Source organism: Leopardus geoffroyi, chromosome B4 (assembly GCF_018350155.1).
Source record: "Leopardus geoffroyi isolate Oge1 chromosome B4, O.geoffroyi_Oge1_pat1.0, whole genome shotgun sequence".
Classification (NCBI taxonomy): domain Eukaryota; kingdom Metazoa; phylum Chordata; class Mammalia; order Carnivora; family Felidae; genus Leopardus; species Leopardus geoffroyi.
The window spans coordinates 123081440-123108615 of NC_059341.1; the positions used below are offsets into that span (position 1 = coordinate 123081440).

General features: G+C 35.9%; 1 protein-coding gene across 1 annotated transcript in view; it reads left to right on the plus strand.

Annotated features, from left to right (window-relative positions):
- Positions 1-27176, plus strand: part of LOC123590768 (PARP1 binding protein) — a 74249-nt gene that overhangs the window by 7828 nt on the left and 39245 nt on the right. Inside the window, exons 3-5 of the mRNA XM_045464242.1 lie at positions 10160-10393; positions 16976-17083; positions 26491-26661. Of these exons, the coding sequence (XP_045320198.1) occupies positions 10160-10393; positions 16976-17083; positions 26491-26661 (513 nt within the window). The remainder of the gene's footprint in view (positions 1-10159; positions 10394-16975; positions 17084-26490; positions 26662-27176) is intronic.

A 27176-nucleotide genomic window follows, 5' to 3' on the forward strand; every position in this document is an offset into this window, starting at 1 on the left:
TTTTCAGATTGGCTTCTTTTACTTTCTTTCAGATGCATTTATGGTCCCTCCATGTCTTTTCATGGCTTAATAGCTCATTTCTTTTCAGCAGTGAATAGTATTCCACTATATGAATCTATCAGTTTATCCATTCATCTTTTACTTTCCTTCCAACCAATATTCAATAAGATATTCAATATTTAATAGGTTCTTTAGTTTAATCATTATTGGTTTGCTGTTACCCTCTTTTTATTTTTTAATATTTTATTTTTGAGTACTCTCTACACCCAACGTGGGGCTCAAACAACCCTGAGATCAAGAGTCGCATGCTCTACCAGCTGAGTCAGCCTCTGTTATCATCCTCTTAATTTCCAAGAGCTCTTTTTTTTCTCTCTTTTTGAAATATTGTTCTGTTCTTCCTGCAAGCATATAGTATTTCTCCTTTGAGACTATTAATACATTTTTTTTGAGGTTTTCTTCTTGTGTAATATTTCCTCTAAGTTCCTTGTTTTATTAGTCTTGTTTGGGAAGAGTTTCCTTTCTTCCTACTAGAGACTTTCTTCATGATGATCCTTGACCATCCACTTACATTTAAGTGGAGCACTAAAATGCTTACTGGAAACTCTTCATGGAGTATTAGAGTTTGTCAGTCCGACCTAACTGGGCTATTTGGCTGGGGAACATTTGATGCCTATCTCTTTAGGATATCCCTTTTAGAACAGTTTTCTCAGAAAAGAGTCCTCTTTGCCCCTGCACGAATAGTGTAAAGTTGAGCTGCCAAGTGTTGGGTGCTTGAAAGAAGTATCAACATTTAGAATATAAATGGTCATGTGATTCTTATTGTTTCCATTTGGGTACTCTTGTTTTCAATTGAACCCTTCAGTCCAGAGACTGTTTTACGCTCTCCAGGGAATAAACCGCCAATTTTCTGCCAAAGTAGATGACTGTTCTCCCCTTTCTCAGCAGAAATTAATTATTAGACAAAGTCTAAAAGAAGATTATCCAGAGAGGTAAGCACAGTACTGAGGCTACTTCAGAAATCTCTTCACTGGGGGTGCCTTGGTGGCATCAAACTCTTGGTTTTGGCTCAGGTCATGATCTCACAGTTTGTGAGATTGAGTCCCGCGCTGGGCTCTGTGCTGACAGCGCGAAACCTGCTTGGGATTCTCCTTTTCTCTCCCCTTAACCCCCTCTCCTCTCTGTCTCTTTCTCTTTCTCTCTCTTAAAAATAAATAAACGTTTAAAAAAAGAAATCTCTTCCCTGGCAAGTATCTTCATTATCACCTTTTGCTGGGCAGATTTTCTTCTAGTGGACATAGTAAGAGTGTTGACCTTTAGAACATTTATGTATTTATGTATTAATTTATATATTTATTTATTTGTTTCTGAGAAAGAGAGTGAGAGAAAGAGCATGCGCGAGGAGGGCAGGATCAGGGCGAGGGAGAGAGAATCTTGAGCAAGCTCCGTGCTCATCGCTGAGCCCAACCAAACGCAGGGCTCGATCTCTCATGACTCTATCATGTCACGACTAGACATCATGACCTGAGCCAAAATCAAGAGTCTGAAGCTTGGCTGAATAAGCCACCCAGGTGCCCTGCCCCATAAAGAGTGTTGACGTTTAGAGGCTTTGACTTTATCTGGCAGGGTGGGCAGGGAGGGTCTCTGATGCAACTTTCCAACTTTCTTATGCTTAGCTTTGTCTCCTAAAAACCGTTCATAAAAACCAGCTTCTTTAGTGTCAGGGAATGGTAGTTAGCAGGGAAATATAGGCTCCATCATTTGCTTACCCATTTGTATTGGCACTTTCTCATTGTTTTTGAGCTTTTGGGTTTTTATTTTCATTTTTTTTTTAATTAAATTTTAGTTAATGTACAGTCCAATATTTGTTTTAGGAGTAGAATTCAGTGATTCATCCCTTACATAGAACACCCAGTGCTCATCACAACAAGTGCCCTCCTTAATACCTCTCACCCATCTAGCCCCTCTCCCACCCACCTCCCTCCATCAACCCTCAGTTTATTCTGTATCATTAAGAGTCTCCTGTGGTTTCTTTCCGTCTCTCCTCCCCCCCGCCCCTTCCCATATGTTTATTTGTTTTGATTCCTAAATTCCACATGAGTGAAATCATATGGTGTTTGTCTTTCTCTGATTGACTTAATACACTCTAGTTCTATCCACGTCATTGCAAATGGCAAGATTTCATTTTTTTTTTAAATATTTATTTATTTTTGAGAGAGAGAGAGCATGCAGAGTGTGAGCAGGGAAGGGGCAGAGAGAGAGGGACACACAGAATCCGAAGGCAGGCTCCAGGCTCAGAGCTGTTGGCAACAGAGCCAGACACAGGTCTCAAACTCGTGAACTGCCAGATCATTACCTGAGCTGAGGTCGGATGCTTAACTGACTGAGCCACCTACGTGCCCCAAGATGTCATTCTTTTGATGACTGAGTAATATTCCATTGTATATATATACCACATCTTCTTTATCCATTCATCAGTTGATGGACATTTGGGCTCTTTCCATAGTTTGGCTATTGTTGATAATGCTGCTGTAAACATCAAGATGCATGTACCTCTTTGAATCTGTATTTTTGTATCCTTTGGGTAAATACCTAATAGTGCAATTGCTGGATTGTAGGGTAGTTCTATTTTAGTTGTTTTGTTTTCCAGAGTGTCTACCAGTTTGCATTCCCACCAACAGTGCAAGTGGGTTCCCCTTTCTCCGTATTCTTGGGAACCTGTTGTTTCTTGTGTTGTTAATTTTAGCCATTGTGACAGGTGTGAGGTGGTATCTCATCTGGTTTTGATTTGCATTTCCCTGATGCTGAGTGATATTGAGCATCTTTTTTTTTTAATGTTTATGTATTTATTTATTTTTGAGGTGACTGGGGGAAGGGCAGAGAGAGGTCAGAGAATCTCAGGCAGGCTCCTCATTGTCAGCATAGAGTCCAATGTGAGGCTCCATCTCCCCAACCTGAGATCATGGCCTGAGCTGAGATCTAGAGTCAGATGCTTAACCAACTGAGCCACCCAGGTGGCCCAGTTGAGCATCTTTTCATGTGTCTGTTAGCCATCTGGATGTCTTTAGAAAAGTGTCTATTCATGTCATCTCCCCATTTCTTAATTGGGTTATTTGATTTTTGGGTGTTGAGTTTGATAACTTCTTTATAGATTTTGGATACTCTTTATCAGATATGTCATTTGCAAATATCTTCTCCCATTTAATAGGCTGCCTTTTAGTGTTATTGATTATTTCCTTTGCTGTACAGAAGCTTTTTATCTTAATGAAGTCCCAATAGTTGATTATTTTTGACCTTTTGTAATTTCTTTTATGGACAATTCAGTCATGAAAAAATATTTTCTATTTTTTCTTTTATTTATTTATTTATTTTATTTTTTGTTTTTTTCCATTTGATTCCTCTTTATTAGTTCCTGGTAAGGAGGCGGTAAAAGTAAGCCGCTCTAAAAACTGATTAACTTTATTTACTTTTTCATTTTTGATAATATCTTAATTTTGAAATTGCCCAGAAGTCCTTGTGATTATTTAAATTTTTTCTCACGTACAGTGATAAAATGATTGGTACTTTGTCTCACAGGATCCCCCTTAGGATCTCTTGTAGGGCTGGTTTAGTGGTGACGAATTCCTTCAGTTTTTGTTTGTTTGGGAAGACCTTTATCTCTCCTTTTATTCTAAATGACAGACTTGCTGGATAAAGGATTCTCGGCTGCATATTTTTTCTGTTCATCACATTGAAGATCTCCTGCCATGCCTTTCTGGCCTGCCAAGTTTCAGTAGAGAGATCCGTCACGAGTCTTATAGGTCTCCCTTTATATGTTAGAGCACGTTTATCTCTAGCTGCTTTCAGAATTTTCTCTTTATATGTGTATTTTGCCAGTTTCACTATGATATGTCGTGCAGAAGATCGATTCAAGTTACGTCTGAAGGGAGTTCTCTGTGCCTCTTGGATTTCAATGCCTTTTTCCTTCCCCAGATCCGGGAAGTTCTCAGCTATTATTTCTTCAAGTACACCTTCAGCACCTTTCCCTCTCTCTTCCTCCTCTGGAATACCAATTATGCGTATATTATTTCTCTTTAGTGCATCACTTAGTTCTCTAATTTTCCCTTCATACTCCTGGATTTTTTTATCTCTCTTTTTCTCAGCTTCCTCTTTTTCCGTAATTTTATCTTCTAGTTCACCTATTCTCTCCTCTGTCTCTTCAATTCGAGCCGTAGTTGTCTCCATTTTATTTTGCAACTCGTTGATAGCATTTTTTAGCTCCTCCTGGCTGTCCCTTAGTCCCTTGATCTCTGTAGCAAGAGATTCTCTGCTGTCCTCTATACTGTTTTCAAGCCCAGCGATTAATTTTATGACTATTATTCTAAATTCACTTTCTGTTATATTATTTAAATCCTTTTTGATCAGTTCATTAGCTGTTGTTATTTCCTGGAGATTCTTTTGAGGGGAATTCTTCTGTTTGGTCATTTTGGATAGTCCCTGGAGTGGTGCGGACCTGCAGGGCACTTCCCTTGTGCTGTCTTGAATAACTTGCGTTGGTGGGCGGGGCCGCAGTCAGACCTGATGTCTGCCCCCAGCCCACCGCTGGGGCCACAGTCAGACTGGTGTGTGCCTTCTCTTCCCCTCTTCTAGGGGCGGGATTCACTGTGGGGTGGCGTGGCCCATCTGGGCTACTTGCACACTGCCAGGCTTGTGGTGCTGGGGATCTGGCGTATTAGCTGGGGTGGATCGGCAAGGTGCACAGGGGTGGGAGGGGCAGGCTCTGCTCGCTTTTCCTTTGGAGATCCACTTCGGGAGGGGCCCTGCGGCACTGGGATGGAGTCAGACCCTCCGGAGGGATGGATCCGCAGAAGCACAGCGTTGGGTGTTTGCTCGGAGCAAGCAAGTTCCCTGACAGGAACTGGTTCCCTTTGGGATTTTGGCTGGGGGATGGTAGAGGGAGATGGCGCTGGTGAGCACCTTTGTTCCCCGCCAAGCTGAGCTCTGTCGTCCAGGGCTCAACAACTCTCCCTCCCGTTGTCCTCCAGCCTTGCCGCTTTCTGAGCAGAGCTGTTAACTTATGACCTCCCAGATGCTAAGTCCCGCTTGTTGTCGGAACACACTCCATCAGGCCCCTCTGCTTTTGCAAGCCAGACTCCGGGGCTCTGCTTGGCCGGCGGGCCGCCCCTCCGCCCTGGCTCCCTCCCGCCAGTCCGTGGAGTGAGCACCGCCTCGCCGCCCTTCCTACCCTCTTCCTTGGGCCTCTCGTCTGCGCTTGGCTCCAAAGACCCCGTTCTGCTAGTCTTCTGGCAGTTTTCTGGGTTATTTAGGCAGGGGTAGGTGGAATCTAAGTGATCAGCAGGACGCGCGGTGAGCACAGCATCCTCCTACGCCGCCATCTTCCAGTGATCTCTATTTTCTCTTTTAGTTTTAGGTGTTTTATACCAGGAGGGGTTTTTCTACATATCCAGCCAGGCAGATTTCCCTGTTAATGTGTCTATTTTAAAGTTATAACAGATGGTATACATTCTTTCTGCCTCTTGTTTTGATCATCCAGTATTGTTTTCAAGACCTCTTTAGGTATGATAGAAAAGTTGATCTAATTTATTCATTGTAACAATCATCCTTTGTGTGACTGATACATTTTACTCAGTGATGGACCTTTGGGTTGTTTGAAGTTTTTTTGGTATCATAAACAATTCTGCATTGAAATGAGATGTCTGTGCATGGAAAAAGAGTTTCTCTAGGCTCCCTACACAGCAGGTCATATGATAGATACGTCTTTGATTTGATGCTACCACATTGCTCTTCCACTTGGTTATTAGAATTTACATTTATTTTATTTTATAGTTTTAAAGTTTATTTACTTTGAGAGAGAGAGAGATCTGGGGAGGGGTAGAGAGATGGGGGGAGAGGGAGAGGGAGAAGGAGAGAGAGAGAGAGAGAGACAGAGGGGAAATCCTAAGCAGGCTCCACACTGCCAGCATGGAGCCTCTTGGAAAAGAGAAAAAGTGGTATTTCATTTTAATTTTTCTATTAACTAAAGCATTCAAACATCTTTTAAATGCTTATTTGACTATTTAGGTATCCTCTTTTTATTGTCAGTTCATGCATATTCTTTTGCTTATTTTACTGTTGAGTTGTTTTTATCTCTTTTACTCTTTAAAAGAGTCCTACATGTTCTTTAGATACTCTCTTTGTAATACACATTGTTAATATCTTCCAATATGCTCCATTTTACTATTCACTAGATATACTTGCCTTACATTATTTCACCAGAATTTATATGCTAGACTCCTCTACTGAGTCTTACTTGGTATGATCAGGTACTTATTGAACATTTTACCTTGATGTCTAGTACTGTCTCTGCATCAGTTTTTTTTAAAAGTAGACCATATTGTTTCCTCTGTCAATTTACCTTCTTGTTCATATTCTGAGTCTCAATTATGCATACCATTGTTCACTCAGTCTGTGAAACTAGACACCCAAGGGTCATTTTAAAGTCTCTTTCCTTTGTTCTCCATTGCAATCCACATTCAAGTCTTTCCAATTTACTGCCTGAATGTTAAAAAAAAAAAAAAAAATTTCTCCTTTAATAACCTGAAGAAATGGTACTAAGGTAAGTAATAGATTCTGAGGATATTGTAAAAGTGGAATAAGCTAGCCAAAGGTTAAACTTTGGTAACCATACACTGGAAAATAAGGAGAGAGAGAAATTAAGGCAATTATTAAGAATCATTATTGTACAGTAATTGAGTACTATTGTTTTGGAATTAAACGGACTATGTTCAACTCACCTTTTGTTGTTTGTTTATGAATAATTTTTGAAACATAAATATGTCAAAATGCTAAATGTACTGTGAAGAAAATTTAGTTTTCATTGTAAAAATTTTCATATATTGAAATACTCAGGTCATTTTTTCTTCAGGACTTGTCTGTGTAGCACTCAGGATCTCTTTCTACTTATTAATTTTCTACTTGCTAATTCACTTAATTCACAGTGAAAGTTCAGACTCTGGGTGGGAAAGAAGAGGAGAGGTGAATTGCAACTGAGCTTTTCACAGTTTGTGTATGTGTGTGCACATGTGCAGTGGAGATGGTGGGTTGCAATTCCGTTAGACTCTCACTCCCCATGTAGCGTTAGCTCAGGCATCCCCAACTGTGCTGAGACTTCCAAGTCACTCAGCAATATGAAAAACATACACATATGCCTGCAGGTGCATTCATAGGTAATAGTAATAAAAAGGTAGAATTGATTGTATATATGCTTCACCTGTATTTTTCACTCTCTGAGCTCTGTTTAGGTTTTCAATTATCTGAAGTTTGAGAACATGAGTCTCTAAAAGTATGTGATCCTTTGAATTGAATTTGACTATAGTAAAACTTGCGAATACCTAGTAGAGTGGCTTGTTTACCAGAATGTTTGTTTTCTTAGTTGCTTTAATTGAGATAAAGAAAAGGTACATTAAAATAATCTTTGAGTTTTAGGTTTTGGGATGTTTTCTGAGGGGAAGTCTTTTTTAGCTTAAATCATCTGACCTCTAGGAGTTTTATACTGCTAAGGTTTTAATTTATTATAGATTCATTGAGGACTATATGGCAAATATATGTGACTTTTTAGATTGCAAATAGTGTTTTAGCTTTTCCTTTCTTTAGAATTGGCTTCATTATTTGAATCTGTCTGGCAATTGTATTATACATGCTATTTTTCATATTGAATAGCCTTAAGAGTGTTACAAATGTTCCAGTGGATGAAACAAAGATATTAATTTTATAACTTCATGGAGACTCACAGCCTGTGGTTAACTGTCAGATTTGAAAATGACCTAACATTGACATAACAAATAAGAAGTGACAGTTTTTACAATTGTATTACATTTATCTAATACTCCCCCAACAGATAATTATTTTACTTTGAGTAAGAAAAGAGAAAGCAGACTGACATTTTTTATCCCCTACCATTTATCAGGTGTTATTTAATCTGTGTAATCTCATTTTATAACCAAGGAAATGTATTCACAGGGATTTCAGTATTTTACCCAAGGTCACACAGCCAATTAATAGCTGTTAAGTAGGCCTACTATCTTTTCTCTTTTGATAACAACAAAAATTCCAGGTAGTTACAAATTGTAAAGTTTATTTAAATTTTTGAATAATTATAAAAATAAGTTCAGTAAAATATACAAAGTGCAGTGCTCTGGAAAAATGTAACTCATTTTTTTCTCATTTTATTCTTAGGAAATACAATCTTTCTTATGTCCATTAGAGAATTAAAGCATTGACCATCTTGAACTTCCTTCAGATATTAGCCAGCTGGCATGTTTTCCTAGCAAAACATTTTCTGATTTGACCACAAGCTCTCTGAATCAGTTGTTACTGGTTTGAATAATAGAATATGCTGTCATGGTAGGCACCTGATCACGAAAACTGATATCTGGAGTACATTTTTATTTGGATTTAAAATGTTTTTACAATCCCAGTATAAACACTGTTAATCTAGTCAAAACCTTTTCTCACAAGATCAAGAGTTTGCATATTTGAACTAGTCATAGTCCACAGAATGAGAGTAAATTGGACATTTACATTAGGCATACGTTTAACTTATTTTTAATGTGAGGAATGCCATACCAAAAATAGTTTTGGAGTTTTTGAGATAAAACAATTTAGTTTTGAAACTCTAAATAACTGGATTTATTTAACTTAGATACATTTGGAAATGTAATTGTGTAATTTTTACGGGATTGGGAAGTGAGGTGTACAATTTTAGATTCAATGCTGAGAAATTACAAATCTGACTTACATTTGGGTTATGGATTCAAGGTTTGAGAGTTACTTTTTTTTTTTTCATTAAATTAATTTCATGAAATATAATTAATTTTTATAATTTTGGTATAACAGGTTCCTCCAAGGATAGTAAGGGTAATTTTCTTAGTTGTTTCCATACAGATGAGTAAAAAGTTAATTATTTTAAGGCAGTTTGGACATATTGTCTTCAATTTGGATAGTAACTAGACAATGTGGCTCATTTTTATAAAAGAAATATAGATTTGAAAGAAATACAGATTTAATAGAAAGTACTGTATTATTTGGGTCTATTTGATTCTCATTAGTCTTCTTCTTAGGCTAAAGATGATGTTACAATTTTAGTTCCAGTGAATTACAGTTTTATTTATATATCCACCCATCTTTCAGTAGAATTAATGGAAAGATCTTGGTGTTATCAGAAACTACTAACATAGTAAGGGTACTTAACTGTGAAAGGAGCAACACAATACATTTCACAAAATCACGTATGGATATTTAAAAATATTTGTTATTCATGTTGCTTTGGAAAGGAGTAGTTAGAATTTTTTACTGAATTAGGGCTGGCATATTTTGGAGGGCACCATTACTAATATCTGAGATTAATATTAAGTGGGAGCAGAATGCAATCAATTAAAAAAAAACAAACCTTCAGCTACTGGCATAATATATCATGTTGATATTGAAGAAGAGAAAAAGGACAATTTTGCCTGATTAGGAGCATCCAACAACTTATAGAAAGAAACTTTGGCTTTTTAGAACTTGTTTGTTTATAGTTTAGTGTGTCCATGAGCAGGGAAGAATCAAAATTCTCTGACCCAAGGTTTTTTAGCACTGATATTTTGTCTTCTCTGGAATAGTAATGAAAAAACCAAACCAAACCATGATTTTTAAAAATTTAGTTTTTATGATCATGTTTTAAGACTAACAGTTGGAATAGTGCGGTATGTGGTAATTCACCATGGCATTGACAGTTTTGAATAAGAGATTAAAAATACATTAGCTGAAAGAGCTGAAAGAAACTAAGTATTAATGGAATGAAATGTTTTCCCAGTCGGTAGCACTTAAGTACAGATCTCTGCCCACCCATCCCCCGACTTTGGGTAGGAGAAATTCAGTGAAGAATAACTGTATATTTGCCAATTGTGTCATGCACTAACTTGCCATAGTAGTTTATATTTTTATAAAACCATCAAAATCTTTTTCTTTCATATCTGGTTTTAAAATTATTCCATAGTTAATTTGGATATTCTCTTCAAATCCACAACAATTCAATGTAGACTTATATAACAAAATTCAATTTGTACTTCCTATCTCAATTATAACTTAATGAATATTCTGGCACCCAACTTTATTTTTTTATTTTTGGCATTGTCTCTTTCAGCACAATGGAGAATTTACAGTTCCTCTCAGTGATGTCTTATTGACCTGGAAATTCTTCCTACATGAGAAGTTGAACTTACCAGTTGAAAATATGGAAGTGATTGACCATTATGAGGACATTAGGAGGACTTACGATGATTTCTTAAAGAATAGTAATATGTTAGATCTGATTGATGTTTATAAAAAATGTAGTGTTTTGATTTCTAATTGTGAAAATAATGCCAACGTATCCCCTGTAAGTATTTTTTAAAATCTGTCTTAAATGAAAATTTGGCTAGATTTATTTTTATTTTAAATTATGTTATCAGCATTTATGGTAACTTGATAATGCTTTTGCTTTTCAGATCATGTTAGAAAATGGAAAATTTAGCTACCTGAAAGCTAGTTATTACTGGAAAGAAATATTTTGGTGGTAAATTTTGCTGAAATTCTGTTGTTATTTGGTTGAAATATAAGAACAGCTTTTTACTAGATCAAAAAATTTTAACAAAGTTATCAGTCCCAAATGTGTGATTTCTTTTTGAATTCATTTCAAGGATTGCTTTTCTATTTACTTACTTGGTTTAATGTGCATCTGTTCATTTTGGCATATGTTGTATAAATGCTATGACTCTTTCTATGGATTAATAATATTATTTTAATTAGATGGGATATCATTTTGTGAGGATAGTATAATGCAATAAACATGAAGTAATACACTATTCCTTTTTATTAAACATATACACATATTCATTGCTTTATTTTTTTATTGAATATAAATTTTAAAATTAATGGAATGTTATCCTTTGCAGTTTGGTTTTATCTACATGAGAATTGGTATCTAGTTTGTTTTAAAATGTTGAAATATATTTCTTTACCTTAACATTTACTGGGTACCAATAAAGTAGTAATTAAATAGTGGTAATAACTAAATAATTATAGATTTATTATATTTTCTAAGCTGTTAAAATATTTTATAAATATTTCTGTCTGATACTTGGGAATGGTGTTTTGGCTGCTTGTAATAGAAACCTCTGCAATAGCAGTGGTTTAACAAAATGGAAGTGTATTTCACTCTTTTATAAAAGGTATCTAAAGGTAAGAATCTGGGACTGATGTGATAGCTCTGTGATTATCAGATACCTAGGACTTTTCTGTCATTCTGCTCTTCCATCTTAGTTCCTACCCTCTGCCTTCAAGGTCCTTTGTGACAGCTGTTAGAGCTCCAGATCCCTTACTAGCATTCCTTGCATCAAGAAGTGGTAAGGGAGCACAGTATTCTCCTTTCCTTTTAAAGAGACATAGCTCTTTTGCTTCCGTGTCCTTGTCCAGAGCCTAGTCACATGGCCACACCAAGATGTTAGGGAAAATGTAGTCTTTTTTTCCTGCATAACATGCCAGAATAAAAACAAACTCTCTGTTACTGAGAAAGAAGGGGAGAGTGGACATTGGCAGGCAGTTTGCTGTCTTGCCCTCCCTGGGCTATAATGGAACCCTTTGTCCTGTTGCAACTTTCTAAGATGCACATGCATATGTGTACATGCATACCCACACATACACACCCTTACTATGGTGAAGATATTGTGAGGGAAGATAGTTTTTCTTTTTTCTTTTTTTTTTTTTTATTCCTCCTTACCTATATTTTATTTGCTTGTAGAGATGATTTTTGACTACTTTTCACATAGTTAACTTAGAGGCTGATCAAACATAGTATTGGAACAACAAAGAAAATCTTGATAAGCCAATGAGAATATAATCTGCCTGAGGTTTTTGGGCACATTGTTTTCATCTTATCCTTTGCCCCTGTTTAAATCTTCTAATAAGCCTCTTCATTTAAGTGAATCACCTATAGTTTGAGATATATAAGTCTACATTGGAGGGAGTTCTGTGTCTCCAGATATCAACATGTTCTTCTGCAGGGCATCAGGAGTGGAGTTCAAGCTGCTAAGATGATAGTGTGTGAAGCTGAAAATTTTCTGCATTTATTTTTTTTTTAAATTTTTTTTTTCAACGTTTATTTATTTTTGGGACAGAGAGAGACAGAGCATGAACGGGGGAGGGGCAGAGAGAGAGGGAGACACAGAATCGGAAACAGGCTCCAGGCTCTGAGCCATCAGCCCAGAGCCCGACGCGGGGCTCGAACTCACGGACCGCGAGATCGTGACCTGGCTGAAGTCGGACGCTTAACCGACTGCGCCACCCAGGCGCCCCAAATTTTCTGCATTTAAAATGAAAGATTTGATATCTGATACTTGTTTAGGAAAATTTCCAAAGAGGAAAAAGTGAGCAGGCAAACATATCCCTAGATTGATTCCTCAAAAATGCACTAAATATAACTCTAATTTATGCTAAAAGTGCCATTAAAGATACATATGCTTATGTGTCTTCTTTGTTTTTTGTTTATTGTAACCTAAATAAGGCAGTAATTATGAGGAACTTAGATAAAGGTAAGACAGGGAAGTTCTGGGAACCTTATAACTTGAACAATGCCCCTTTCCTCTGTATTTCGTACATTATAATTCCTCTCCTGGGGAACATGGATGCAGGGCCTGTGGATATCTGGAGCATACAAGGCCTTGGATTCTAACTAGAGTTTAAGAAGAGACAATTGGTACAGAGTTTGCTTTCTCATGAATTAAGCAATTATCTGGGGGAAATCAGAGCCCTGGGCTGAAGAGAAGAAATGGTAGCTCTCGAGAAGAGCTTAGCAGCCCTCAGAAATCTGGGGACCTTCTGGGGAAGGTTAACAAACGCTCTCTGTGAGTGTGCCAGGATTCTCTGTCTCTGAGGAAGCCAAAACACAGCTGAATGGATGGGTGTACTATTGGTGATCCTTGAGAGACCACAAGAAGACTCTCCCTTGGCCTCAGCAGGTGACTGGCATCCTGTTTATTTCTCCACTGCTGCTTCATGAAGAGTAGAGACTATTTCAACTTCCGTTACTTGTAAAATTATCAACACTTGAAGTACCTCAGCATTCAAGGCTGAGCCCCAAAAAGCCAATGAGAAAAGCAATAGCCACCTAAGGAGTCCTAGCAGTTACAGAAAGATGAGTTATCTGAGAACACACATGCTTGACAGAATAGAACTGCTAGTGGAGAGTGACAACTTAAATCCATAAAAATAGTAAGTACTCAAGGAAATTCAAGGATAAACCTAAACGTAAGACTTTGTAGATGAAAAAAAAGAAGAAAAAAGTTTTCCCAATGCAACAGATGAACTCAGACACAAATTATTGTCCTGAAAGTCAAATTATTGTCCTGAAACAAATATTTAAAGTGCAGAGAGAAAAATCTGAGGTTCAAGAAATCGTGAAGGACAAGTTAAGAAACTTGGAGGTTAGATCTAGAGGATTTAACATACAAATGATAGGAGTTCCAGAAGGAGATAAAAGAACAGATGCAGAAGAGGCCATGATTAAATAAAATATTTCTTGAAACTACATCTATTATAATAAATATTTCTTTGATTCTGCTAGTTAAGAGTGTTTATGAGGTTCCAGCCTGTAATCAAGAGAAAAGACACATACTTACACATGTCCTGGTAAAATTCCTGGACTCTTTAAGGATAAAGAAAAATATTATAAGTTTCCTAGTGGAGAGAACAAGTTACTTAAAAAGAACAAAAATTAAATAGCATGTCTTGATCCTCAACACGGTATCACTTACTAGCTAAGATAAAGGAAGGACTTGTGAGGCTATGGAAAAATTTAAAGAATGTCATCTTCATACTTCAAGTGAAGACTTTGCCTTTTCAAAGACCATAATAATTAAACAGATGAATTGGAGCAGATACGTACCTAGAGGAAGATGGTAGTGAGCAACAAAACTTGGCGTGTATATGATAAGGATGGACTGGGGATATGTGTGCTGAAATGCAAGGCTTACACTAAGGGAGATTCCAATATTAGTTTAGAATTAAAATGGCTAAATATTGTAGTTTGTTGGGAATAAGCAGGCATTACCACTTTTAAATAACAGTAGAGAAACGGGTCTGATTTGAGTACCAGAAAGTGAAGGTAACCATTAACGGAATGGAAAAATATGGTTAATAAGAGGATAAAAGTAGAATGAATAACAACTTACCTACAAAGTAAAGGTATAAATCAATAAAATTAATAGTGTATCACAGAAAATACATTGTGATTTTTCTGCTTACTTCAGAAAGCTTTATGCCATATTATCTAGAGTCCTTGTCCAAGTTTTAAGTTTAGGAACCCTTTTGCACTCTTAAAAATTTATTAGGGGGTGCCTGGGTGGCTCAGTTGGTTTGATCTCTGTGCTGATGGCTCAGAGCCTGGAGTCTGCTTCAGATTCTGGGTCTTCCCCTCTCTCTGCCCATTCCCTGCTCGTCCTCTGCCTGTCTGTCTCTCAAAAATGAATAAACATTAAAAAAAATAATAAAATTAAAAAATATTAGGACTACAAGGAGATTTTGTTTATATGAGTTTTATCTGTTAATATTTATCAAAGATTAAAATTGAGATATGTTCAAAGTATCAGTTATTAGGATATTGATAATAAACCTATTACCTGTTTATGTGAATAGTATTATGAATAAATTTTTTAGGAATAAAAAATTGTGAGAATGTTTTACATATTTTGTATTTATTACTTTTTACATTTTTAATAAATATCCTTAATGTCATGTATGATAGAAAATAGCTGTTTCTCATGTCTACTTCTGTCTTGTATGTTGTTTTGATTGAAGTATATCGAGAAAATTCGGATTCACATTGATACATAGTTGAAAAAGGGTGAACTTCCTGGGTCTCCTGAGTGGGTCTTAAGGACCTCAGGAGTCCATGGACCCTCCTCACTGAACTGATCTAGAATACTGTACTTTACATGTCATTAAACATGAATATGGCTTTATTTTTTAAAGTTTATTTCTTTTGAGAGAGACAGCATGTGCAGAAGGGCAGAGAGAGAGAGAGAGAGAGAGAGAGAGAGAGAGACAGGGAGAGAGAATTCCAAGCAGGCTCTGCACTGTCAGTGCGAGGAGCCCAGTGTGGGGCTTGAACTCATGAACCTGTGAAATCATGACTTGTGCTGAAATCAAGAGTCAGACACTTAACCAACTGAGCCACCTAGGCACCCCAACATGAACATAGTTTAAACCAGAGGGTAATATTATCCAATTCAAAAAAATAACATTGTATTTATGGAAGAATAAATCTTTGCTTTTAACATCTCTCCTGAAAACATAAGAACCACAAGTGTGAGGACTACCTCTATTCAAGATTTTTTAAATAGTAAATTCTTTTTAAAAAGACAAACCAAGAAACAAACTTAACTGTGGGAGACAAACTGATGCTTACCAGAGGGGAGGTGGGTGGGAGATGGGTGAAATAAGTGATAGGGAATAAGGAGTTGCAGGTGAGATGCACATCAGGTGATGAATGGAAGTGTTGAATCACTATATTGTACACCTGAAACTAATATAACACTGTATGTTAACTATACTGGAATTACAATAAAAATGAAAAAAAAAAGTAATCGTCAAACACAAATTCTCCCAAAACAATTTTTCTGTTTAAAGACAATGAACCTGAATTATTTCATAAGATTAATTTTTTTTTCAACGTTTATTTATTTTTGGGACAGAGAGAGACAGAGCATGAACAGGGGAGGGGCAGAGAGAGAGGGAGACACAGAATCGGAAACAGGCTCCAGGCTCTGAGCCATCAGCCCAGAGCCTGACGCGGGGCTCGAACTCCCGGACCGCGAGATCGTGACCTGGCTGAAGTCGGACGCTTAACCGACTGCGCCACCCAGGCGCCCCGTTATAAGATTAATTTTTTAAATATTGAAAAGTTGCACTGTATGTTGTCACTGGTCATTAAAAGTTTCTGGCTAGCTAAGATTTAGAAAATGGGTATCCAGGGCTACCTGGGTGGCTCAGTCGGTTGAGTGTCCAACATCAGCTCAGGTCATTTTCTCCCAGTCTGAGTTGGAGCCCCATGTCGGGCTCTGTGCTGATGGCTTGGAGCCTGGAGCCTGCTTCAGATTCTGTGTCTCCCTCTCTCTCTGCCACTCCCCAGCTGGTGTTCTGTCTCAAAAAAAAAAAAAAAAAAAAAAAAAAAAAAAAAAGAAAGAAAGAAAATAGGTATCTAAGTTGCCCTTTGTAGCAAAGGAGTAAAAGTCAAAACTTAAAAAAAAAAAAAAAAAAAAAAATTTTTTTTTTTTAGTGAGCTTGAATTTTGAAATTCAAGTTATGAACAACAAAATCCCACTTTGCCTTTTAAGAAGTATGTATTGGGGAGTTATTTTAGTTATAATTTTGCAACGGCTGAGAGGAAAGTGGTTTGCAATCTCTTTAGGCTTTGCTAATTCAGTTTATACCTTCCCTCCAAGTTTACTCATCAGGAATGAGGTGTGTGAATACCTACATAATCTTGGATCGCTTAGAACAAATAATAGGGAGATGTTGAGTACCATGGCACAGTGAAAGCAAATAACCATATTTTTTTTCATTGAAATTCTTACTTTGAAATATGCTGTTAGGACACTAGGTTTACTTTTGTATAATCCCAAAATGAAGCATTTATTGTGTGCCTTAGGTAAGCATTTTGTCTTTAATTTTCTTCTATAAAAATTAAAGGCTCAGATTAAATTTCCAAGGTTATCTTTTAACTCTAAACTTGTGAACTCTGTGAGTACAGCCATTGGAAACAAGCATTTTGTTAGTTTAATTCCATGTATACTTACTGCCAACAAAGATCAGGTAATAATACTGTATGCTGGGGTATTAGTGACACTATGTAGAGCTCAATGTGAAGTATTTTTTATAGTTGGAAAAGCAGTTTATTATTAGCAACCTCCTGTGTTTTCTACAGAGTCAACTACGGGATTTTCTGCTTGGGAGACAGTATGCAGTAGCTGATGAAACTGATCTTTATGTACCGACATCACCAATGAGTAAACACAACCAGGATAATGAAAAGGTACTGATAAATTGTGAGTAAATTAAAAAGCAGGATATGATCCTCTTCAAATCACTATGAATGTGATTGTATGTTATTTTTTTTAAATAAAAAATGTTCTTTAATTTGCTTAAATAAAGCTGTATTTGCAAAGAGTTATATGTTAGAGACTGGCAAGAGCATAGCAGTCAGTTTCTTCCTGGTTTCCGGCCAGGATCACAGGCACTGTGCAAAAATAGGTTATCATTCTAAGTATCTGAAAAGTAGTTGGAAGATCTAGGTTGCCAGAGTTCTTTGAATCTTTGTATTTGGTAAATTTCACAATTATGGTTTTAAATGAGTGATTCTTGGGAGGATGTACAATGGAAAAATCTGTTCTGTCCCTTTTGCAGAATAACTGATGCATCACAAATCATGATAATAGAGTTTGTTGAGCAAACAAACCACAGTGAAGAAACCACATGTTTGGTCTAATATAATTTACCTTTAGCTAAATACTATGCTAGGTACCTAATTGAATATAGTATCCCCTTACTAACCATGGGAGTTATGTTTATGAAAGTACCTATGGTAAATAAAATCACCATTGACAAGATAAAAATTTAGAAGTATTGGAAAAAGCAGTAAAATTACATTCAACATATCTAAATCCATCTTCTTCAAGTTAATATATTTGATGAATCACCTTCTCCATTTTTTAGGAAACATTGCTAAAGCAGATTCTCCCATAAGTCCCATGCGATACAGATAGCCTTTAAGAAATATATTGACTGGGGCACCTGGGTGGCTCAGTCAATTGAGTGTCCAACTTCGACTTAGGTCATGATCTTGTGGTAAGTTTGAGCCCCGCATCAGGCTCTCTGCTGTCAGTGCAGAGATTGCTTCAGACCCTCTGTCTCCCTCTCTCTCTGACCGCCCTGCCAAAAAAATAAATAAATAATAAAACATTAAAAAAAAAAAAAGAAATATGTTTATCACTGCCCTCAAGTAAATACCTGTATACCTACTTCCTAGATTTACTAAGGTTCTTTATATTTGCATTTAATATTTTTTCTGGCTTATTTGAAAGTTGTTTCTGGCATCATTACCCTTAATACCTAAAATTCTTTAGCATATTATTTCCTGAAAATAAAGGCATAACCATAATATCAGTATCATTTGTAAGAAAACTTAAGTATTCCCTATTATCACTTACTGTCTTCCCAATTCCGATTTCTCCATTTGTCCCCCAAATGGTTTTATAGCTCTTTTAATCTAGAATTCCCCTCCGTTTTTATGTTTTGTTTTGTTTTTGTTTTTGTTTTTTTGTTTATCTGATAAATTTCTCCTGGTATTACTTATCTTGTTCTTCTATTGCCAGTAAACTGGAGGTTTCAGCTAAAAGCTTGCTTAGATTGAGGTTTAACATTTCATAGTACATGCTTCTTAACTGATGGTAAGTATCACATCAGGAGACACAGTTTCAAGTTGTCCCAAATTGCCAGATCTGTCTAGAAAAAAGATGTAGTTTTTCCTTTGCTATCAGCAAAGATCTATGGGGTAACACTATGTAAATAACCTGTTTCCCAACAATCTTTTGCACATGCATTGATGATCCTTGTCTGACTCCGTTATTTCTTTAGTGTTTGCAGAACGGTGAATTTCTAACCCTGTGTCTTTACATTGATTAGCTGCCATTTTTCAGTAAAGAAGAACTTTATCTTATCAATTGAGATGAAGTATATAGTTCCCTAAAAAAGGCAGGGTCACTACTTAATTCTTTCTATTTCATTACCAGCTTAGGAGTTGGGATAATAGTTATTTAAGATGCAAATTAGATTTTTTTCTATTTATCTTTCTCCTTTTTTATGTATTTTTTTATGTATTTATTTTTACTTTTTATTTATTCAGAGTTTTAAAATCAATCACAGTCATTAATCCTTGATTCTAAAATGGTGGATTCCCTTCATGCTGGCTTCTGTGTCTTTTTTTTTTTTTTTTTTTTTAATTCCCTATTAGACTTCTGAGCACTTACTTTTTTTTTTTCTGGTACAAGAAAATATTCCAAGCCCATCTTTGAATGTTTTCTTCCCAGACATGATTCTATTTAGTGATTTGTAACTATTTTCTCTTGCTTGAAACTAATTTTTCGCTTACATTGTTTTTCCCTCCTGTCTCAAATATTGATAAAATGTTTACCAAACACCTGGTCTTTTCTCATTGGTTCTTAAAGAGTACATTCATATATATCAAGAGACTAGATCACTTACAGATCTCTTTAATTTATGTTACAGGCTCTACAGGGAAAAAATAGTAATTGTTATTGTGCCTTTTAATGAATAGAAATGAACTAGTTTGTGTAAAACACCTACGTGTTTATAATTTTGGCTTACATATATAAAATGTTATATCTTAAAGGGATATTCATGAAAAAAGATCATAGTATGTAGAAACTGATGAGTCTTCATTGCAAGCATATAGTTTTCTCATTTAAAAATACCATGATAGTGGCACCTGGGTGGCTCAGTCAGTTGAGCATCTGACTTCGGTTCATGTCATGATCTCGCAGTCCGTGAGTTCAAGCCCTGCCTCAGGCTCTGTGCTGATAGCTCAGAGCCTGGAGCCTGCTTCGGATTCTGTGTCTCCCTCCCTCTCTGCCCCTTCCTTACTTGCACTCTGTCTCTCTCTGTCTCTCAAAAATAAATAAACATTAAAAAAATTTTTAAAAATACAACGATAGTTTCATTGGGTTAATCCTCTACTTTTATCTTTTGCCTCCTTGGATTGTTTTCCGAGAGTATTCTATCTAGTAGTTAGCTGATAGATTAGATTTTATGAGGACTATTAAAGTCACAGCCATCCTCTTAGCCATTTTGCATTTTACTTGCAGACTTCTAATTTTTCTTTTTGCAAAGTATTTTTGGAAGGCAATATATTTCTATTAAAATTCTAATGTGACTTTTTTGGGCTGAAGTCTTGCAAAGATATATTTTGATCACAAAATGTACCTTAACTAATGCCACGCCAGAGTCATTAAGTAGATGAATGGCATGAATTTGAGAAAAAATATTTTTGTTTCCTTATTTTATTTTATTTCATTTTTCCTAAGGTACTAAACTGCACTAGAAATTCTGAAGCAAGGAAGGGAAAAATGGAATAAAGGCCCAAAAAGAAAACCCTCAGTTAAATAACAAATTCTACCAGTATATTAGTTCTAGTTCAACTTTTTGTTGTTGTTGTTATATGTAAGAATTTATGTATTGGCAAAGAAAGTAAAAAATACCTGTATAAATTGTTAATCTCAATCTAGCAAAAGTAACTTTCAAATTGAGGTTGAATATCTGCATTTCAGTAATAATTAAGGGATAGGAAAAGAAGCTTGGACTTGCCAGAAAGCTTAAGTAAGATTGTTCAACTTCTAAACAAACATTGCAAATACTTTGTGGTATGGATTGAATCAGTTTATTAAACAAATAAACAGAACATTATCTTTATTTTTGGTATCTTGGTAAAAGCTTCAATCTTGTGGATTTTTTCAATTTAGGCCCTTGCTTCTGGACATCATAACTGTATTTATGTGGAATGCTTTTCCAGAGAGCCTCTTTAAAACACACTTGCAAATACAAGAGCAGGGAAACCATAACTGCCATGTTATATGACCATAATGATAGGGATAGATTTCCAATTGTAGCCATGAGTTAAAAGAAACACTCTAACTGTGAGGACTCCAAAATGTTTTTCCCTGATGTTTGCCTAGCATCACAGATCAGCAGGGCAGAATTCGCTAGCCTTAAAGAGCAAGTTGTAGATGTGGTTTGTACCCAATAAGGATCAAATCTATACATATTGTTATATCCTCATTATTTTTGAACAGTGGAGGCACAGTGAGACAGGGATTGAATGAAATTAAAACTAGAAAGAGTAAAACAGTTTCTGATTACAGTGTGAATGTCACTTTTTCTCTGCTTTAATTTTTGACAAATGTGTTAGTCTTTTGAAATGTGAAGAGATAAGATAGAGGAGATTCATATGTTTTAGACAGACTATTACACTGTGAAATTAAAATGGAAACTTTTGTATTATAGATTCACATGAAGCATTATGATTTACACTAAAAATAAAAATAAAAGGACACTTGAAATATAAGCAGAAAACCATGTTGTGCTTTATGTTATAAAATTTTAGGATGGATCTCAAAGATGATTTTACCTTAGAGTTGTACCTTAGAGTGATTTTCTTTTTAAGGCAATGTAATAAAAATACATGAGTGCTTATTCGATCTCCAGTAAGATTTTATCAGTAGTTTTCATTTTGTAATATCTAAAAGGGCCACATACATGTATTAAGTTTTTTTTTTCCATTTATCATTGAACAAAAACTAATTGAGAACCTATTAATAAAATGGACTGATTACCTGCTATAATGCCAGTCATTCTTTAAGGCCCTAAGGATATATCATTTGCTCTCCTGGAACTCATGAAGTAGTAGAAAGATTAAGAAAACACACAATGTTAGAAAACGTTAAGGTCTATCAGGGAATTATAATTGGCTGATATGCAGAAATATTACAGGGTGGTAAGAAAGGGAGTACATGAATTGCTGTTTTATATGGGAAATCAGGGAGCCTCTCTGCAAAGGTAACATTTGTCTAATATTTTTAATATTTAAGAAGAGAGTTTCATAGTGTTAATATTCAAACTTTATTTAAAAAATCAATTTTGCTTAAATTTTGAGTCCATATTTAAGGTAATTTTTTCCTGTCCAATAAAGTTTTTTTAAAGTATTTTTTAAAGTTTATTTATTTAATTTGAGAGAAAGAGAGTGAGCAGGGGAGGGGCAGAAAGAGAGGGAGAGAGAGAATCCCAAGCAGGCTCTGTGCTGACCCACTGTGAGATCATGACCTGAGCTGAAATGAAGAGTCAGATGCTTAACTGACTGAACCAGTCAGGCACCCTCAATAAAGTTTTTTTAAATTGACCCTGACTGCCTACCATGTTTCAAAAATTGTTTTTCATATGGTATTTAAATAATCCAAAAGCATGTTACCTTTAAAAGTGCTTTTAATATGTATATGAACTTGAGAGACTCTCTTAGTAATTGTCTATGACACTTCTTATTGATTTGTAATTTTTATTCCTACCTTTTAAAGCTTTCTTTTATGCTTCCTAATTTAAAATATGATTAAACAGAATATGGAGAAATTTTAATTTTAATTCAGAAAGTATTGGGGCATCTGGGTGGCTCAGTTGGTTAGGGATCCGACTTTGGCTCAGGTCATGATTTCACGGTTCGTGAGTTCAAGTCCCGTGTTGGGCTGTGTGCTGACAGCTCAGAGCCTGGAGCCTGCTTCGGATTCTGTGTCTCCCTCTCTCTCTGCCCCTCCCCCACTCATGCTGTCTGTCTGTGTGTCTGTCTGTCTCTCTCAAAAATAAACATTAAAAACAAAAAGATTTAATTCAGAAAGTATTTTCTTAGTTACAGATGATAAATTATGGGATCTTTAGCTATGTTGTCAGTCTCTGAAGGGTTTAATGAATTTCATGTTTTGAGAGGGAATTGAGTTTAGAATTGGTGGAGTCCATTTTTCTAAGGATATAGGCAAGGAGAAGATTTCAGGTAAATAGTGTGGGAGCAACATTTAAGAATTAGTTACAAACAGGATTCCAGAGCAAGAAGATGGGGTGGAAGCAGTTGAGAGGGTGACAAGAATTCCATAAAACTAATTTAATTTTGATGAAATCCAATTTATCGGTTTTTTTTCTATTATAGATTATGCTTTTGGTGTCATGTCTAATAACTGCCTAATCCAAGTTACAAAGATTTTCTTTTATGTTTTCTTCTAAAACTTTTACAGTTTTATATTGTACATTTATTTATACCTGTGATCTGCTTTGAGTTAATTTTTACAAAAGGTATGAGGTTTAGGTGGGGTTCATTTGTTTTGCATATGAATGATCAATTGCTTCTACACCAGTTATTGAAAAGACTGTCCTTTCTCTATGATTTCTTTTGCACCTATGTCAAAAATCAAATGGCCATATGTATGTTAGGTCTATTTGTGGATGTGGTTCTGTTTCATTCATAAATACTATGTTATCTTGCTTATTGTAATTGTATAGTAATATTTAAGATAATTTCTCAGCATATTTAATATGTTGTTCCAGTGTCTTTGGCTTATTTTTTGATGGTCTATTAATCTTGTCATCATTCCCTAGTACGTAATGTGTCATTTTGCCCTGGTTACTTTTGAGATTTTTTTCTCATCTTTGGCTGTCAAAGTTTGATTATAATATGGGAGTGATTTTTTTTTTTTCCTACTTGAGTAGCCACTTACATCTATAAATTAATGTTTTGTACCAAATTTGGGGTGCTTTTGGCCATAATTTCAAGTATTTTTTTCCTGCTTCTTTCACTCTTCTGTAGGGATTCTAAGTATTTATATATTGATTTAATTAAATTATCCCACAGTGTTCGTTGGTTCTTTTCTCTTTTTTTTCTTCCTTTGTTTTTCAGATTTGGTAATTTCTATTTATATATTTGTAAGTTCACTGATACTTTCTTCCACTTTTTCCAAGTTGTTATTGAGCCCACTTGGCAAATTTTGTTTTTGTTATTGTACTTTTCATTTCTAGAATTTACTTTTTTTATAGTGTCCACTTTTCTGTTGTCATTTCCTCTGTTAATTCATTGATAACATTTTTTAAATTCATTGAACATATTTCATTTGAATTCTTTGAATGTATTTATAGCAAACACCTTGATGTTTTGTCTGCTAAATCTAACATCTAGGTCTACTTGGTGATAATTTCTATTGATTGCTTTTTTTTTTTTTTTTTTAATTTATTTATTTTTCAACGTTTATTTATTTTTGGGACAGAGAGAGACAGAGTATGAACGGGGGAGGGGCAGAGAGAGAGGGAGACACAGAATCGGAAACAGGCTCCAGGCTCTGAGCCATCAGCCCAGAGCCCGACGCAGGGCTTGAACTCACGGACTGCGAGATCGTGACCTGGCTGAAGTCGGACGCTTAACCGACTGCGCCACCCAGGCGCCCCTATTGATTGCTTTTTATACTAAGAAGGGGTAACACTTTCTCTTTTTCTTTTTTTAAATTTTTTAATTTAATTAATTAATTTTTTAAAATGTATTTATTTATTTTTGAGAGACAGAGAGAAACAGAGCACGAGCAGGGGAAGAGCAGAGAGAGAGGGAGACACAGAATTCGAAGTCAGGCTGCAGGCTCCAAGCTGTCACCACAGAGCCCGATGGGGCACTTGAACTCAAAAACTGTGAGATTATGATCTGAGCCCAAGTCGGATGCTTAACCAACTGAGCCACCCAGGCGCGCCCCCCCCCCCTTTTTTTTTTAAATTGTCTAGTAATTTGTGAATGAAAACTGGACATTACAGATAATATTCTGTAGTGATTCTGGGTTATATCATGTTCTTCTGAGGACAGTTGAGTTTTTTTGTTCTAGTAGGCAATTTACTTGCCTGGATTTCAACTTCATATTTTGTTTCCTCAGTATGCACCTTTTTGGATATCTATTATTATGGCTTCCCTTTGCTGTTTTTTTGGGTTGGCTTTTGTAGATCTTTCTTCTGCCTGCCAAATTTGGCAGTCAGGCACAGTTTTGGGGAAGTATGGAGCTTATTCTCTCCATAGATTCCTTTTCCTAGGGTTTTTCCTGAATTTTCCAGTTCTGATAAGCTTTGGCTGTGTACATTTAACACTTCAAGCCTGTACACCTTCAGCTTTCTGCCACTTAAGCTATACACAGTTGAGGAATGCACTCAGTTTAGCAAACTTTCCAACTCATAGCTCTGGTTCCTCATAGCTCAGTCTTTCTTCAATATATTTTTTGAATATGTTTCTTTCTCATTTCGACTTGCATTTTTGATGGGCCTCCTGGAGTCTTCCCCATGCTTGTGTGGTTTCCCAGTCAGCTAGGGATTTTGACTCTTTATGCTCTCAATTTTTCCAAGATTTTCCCCTTTAAATTTCTAGCTGCTTTCCCAGCCCTGGATTCTAAGGACACCTTTATAGTCACTTCTACCTTCCGCAGCTGCCACAGTCATGAAATTTGGGCCAGTAATCCACGAACTTAATTCATACCCTTCTTATTGCAGTTCCATTAAAATTAAATATTCTTCCAGCTTCTGTCTACCCTCTGGACACTTCTCAGTGTCTTTAAATAGTATTTAAAATTTCTTACCATTTTATGTTTGTTATCTGTGAGGTTCACATGATCACTCACTTCAGTACTACAGGAAGTTTAGGGCCTTGAACAACCACAGGCTTGCTATTCTTACCCTTCTTGTTGCAGTTCTTTTAAAACCAAGTTCTCCTCCAGCTTGTGTCTGCTTTTTGGATCCTTTCCTGTGTCTTTTATTTATTTATTTTTATCAAAAATTTTTTTTTAAATGTTTATTCTTGAGAGAGACAGAGCAAGAGCGGGGGAGGGCAGAGAGAGAGGGAGACAGAATCTGAAGCTGGCTGCAGGCTCTGAGCTGTCCACACAGAGTCTGATGCGGGGCTTGAACTCACAAACCATGAGATCATGACCTGAGCCGAAGTTGGACACTTAACCGACTGAGCCACCCAGGCGTCCCTCCGGTGTCTTTATGTAGTTACGTTTTTAAAAATTTACCTAATAAGTTATACTTATTTGTGGGAGTTCACACTATCACTTCCCCCATACTAGATAGAAGTTGCAAGGCCTTAAATAGCTATAAATATCTAATTTTAAGAATAAGATCATTGAATACCCTGGTTTGTTGTTTGACTATAAATGACAAATACAGTATATATGAAAGAACCAATATCCATATGAAATTATAGCAGATGTTATTTATCTTGTGCTTAAACAGTCATAGCTCTGTTTTAGGCCAGTTAATGTCAACATCAACTACTTGTTATTTTTTTTACATTTGCTTCTATCTCTTCATTGTAATACTTACTTGGTTATTTGGTATTGTCAAAACCAATATCTAATAATTTCCTCCAAAATTTAACCTTTTAACTTCAGCCTGTATCTAGTCCTGTATGGGTAAAGGACCAAATAGTGCCAGTTGGCTCATTCCCTAAGCTTCGGGGGGCATCATTACTCCTTGTTATTTAGTGACAAATGTGTGCAGGGGAAAGAGATCCAGCCTTATCAGAAATGCAGACTTTGGACTTTTATCTTTTTATATCATTTTTTAAGAGACATTTTCAACAATTATGATAGTTGTTATTTGCTCATAGATGCTCACTGGTGGCAAGTTGGTTTCACGATCAAGAATATGTTAATTGTCCAATTCAAACTTTTGTTTTATGGTAGTTCTCTTTTTTTCCCAAAGAGTTGAGTGAGATTGTTATTGAATGGTCATAAGTATTTTTACTGCATATAAGAAAAGATTATTGATTTAGAACAACCTCAATAAAGAAAATAATATTTTATTGTACAGGTGCAGTTACTAGCAAGGAAAGTTATCTACTCATATTTAAGCCTGCTAGTGAATTCAAAGAATGACCTGGCTCTGGCTCATATTCTTAATATTCCTGATAGAGGACTTGGACGAGAAGCCTTCACTGATTTGAAACATGCTGCTCAAGAGAAAAAGATGTCTATCTTTTTGGTATGGACATATTACATTTTCAAGATGTTTTAAAAGGCTGTTATGAACAGTGGATACCTGTACCGTAATATAGACTTCTTATGATAAAACAGGTTTTAAACTGTGAATGTATGTTCTTCCTTGGTATTTGAAAATCTGTGGTATTATTACCATATTCTTCAGATTTGACAAGGGAGAATATCTCTAAAACAGTGTTTTCCTACGTGTGTTCTATAGAGTGATAGCCCTGTTAAATTCTCCTTGAGTAAATATGTCCAAAGGAAGAAGTCCCTGTTAAATGCTCCTTGAATAAATGTGTCCAAGGGCAAAAAGTTTGGAAATAGTATATACCTTTATTGGATGTTTATATATCAAAAGCTCTGAGAGGTCCTACCATTAAGAAATATGCTTAAATTAACCATGTTATTTAATCTGTTGTTTTCTAAGTTATTTAACCTTGGAACTTTCTTCCAAATTACTGAAATTTCATAGAATTTGTCTTAGTATACACTGTGGAAAATACAGCTTTAGAACAT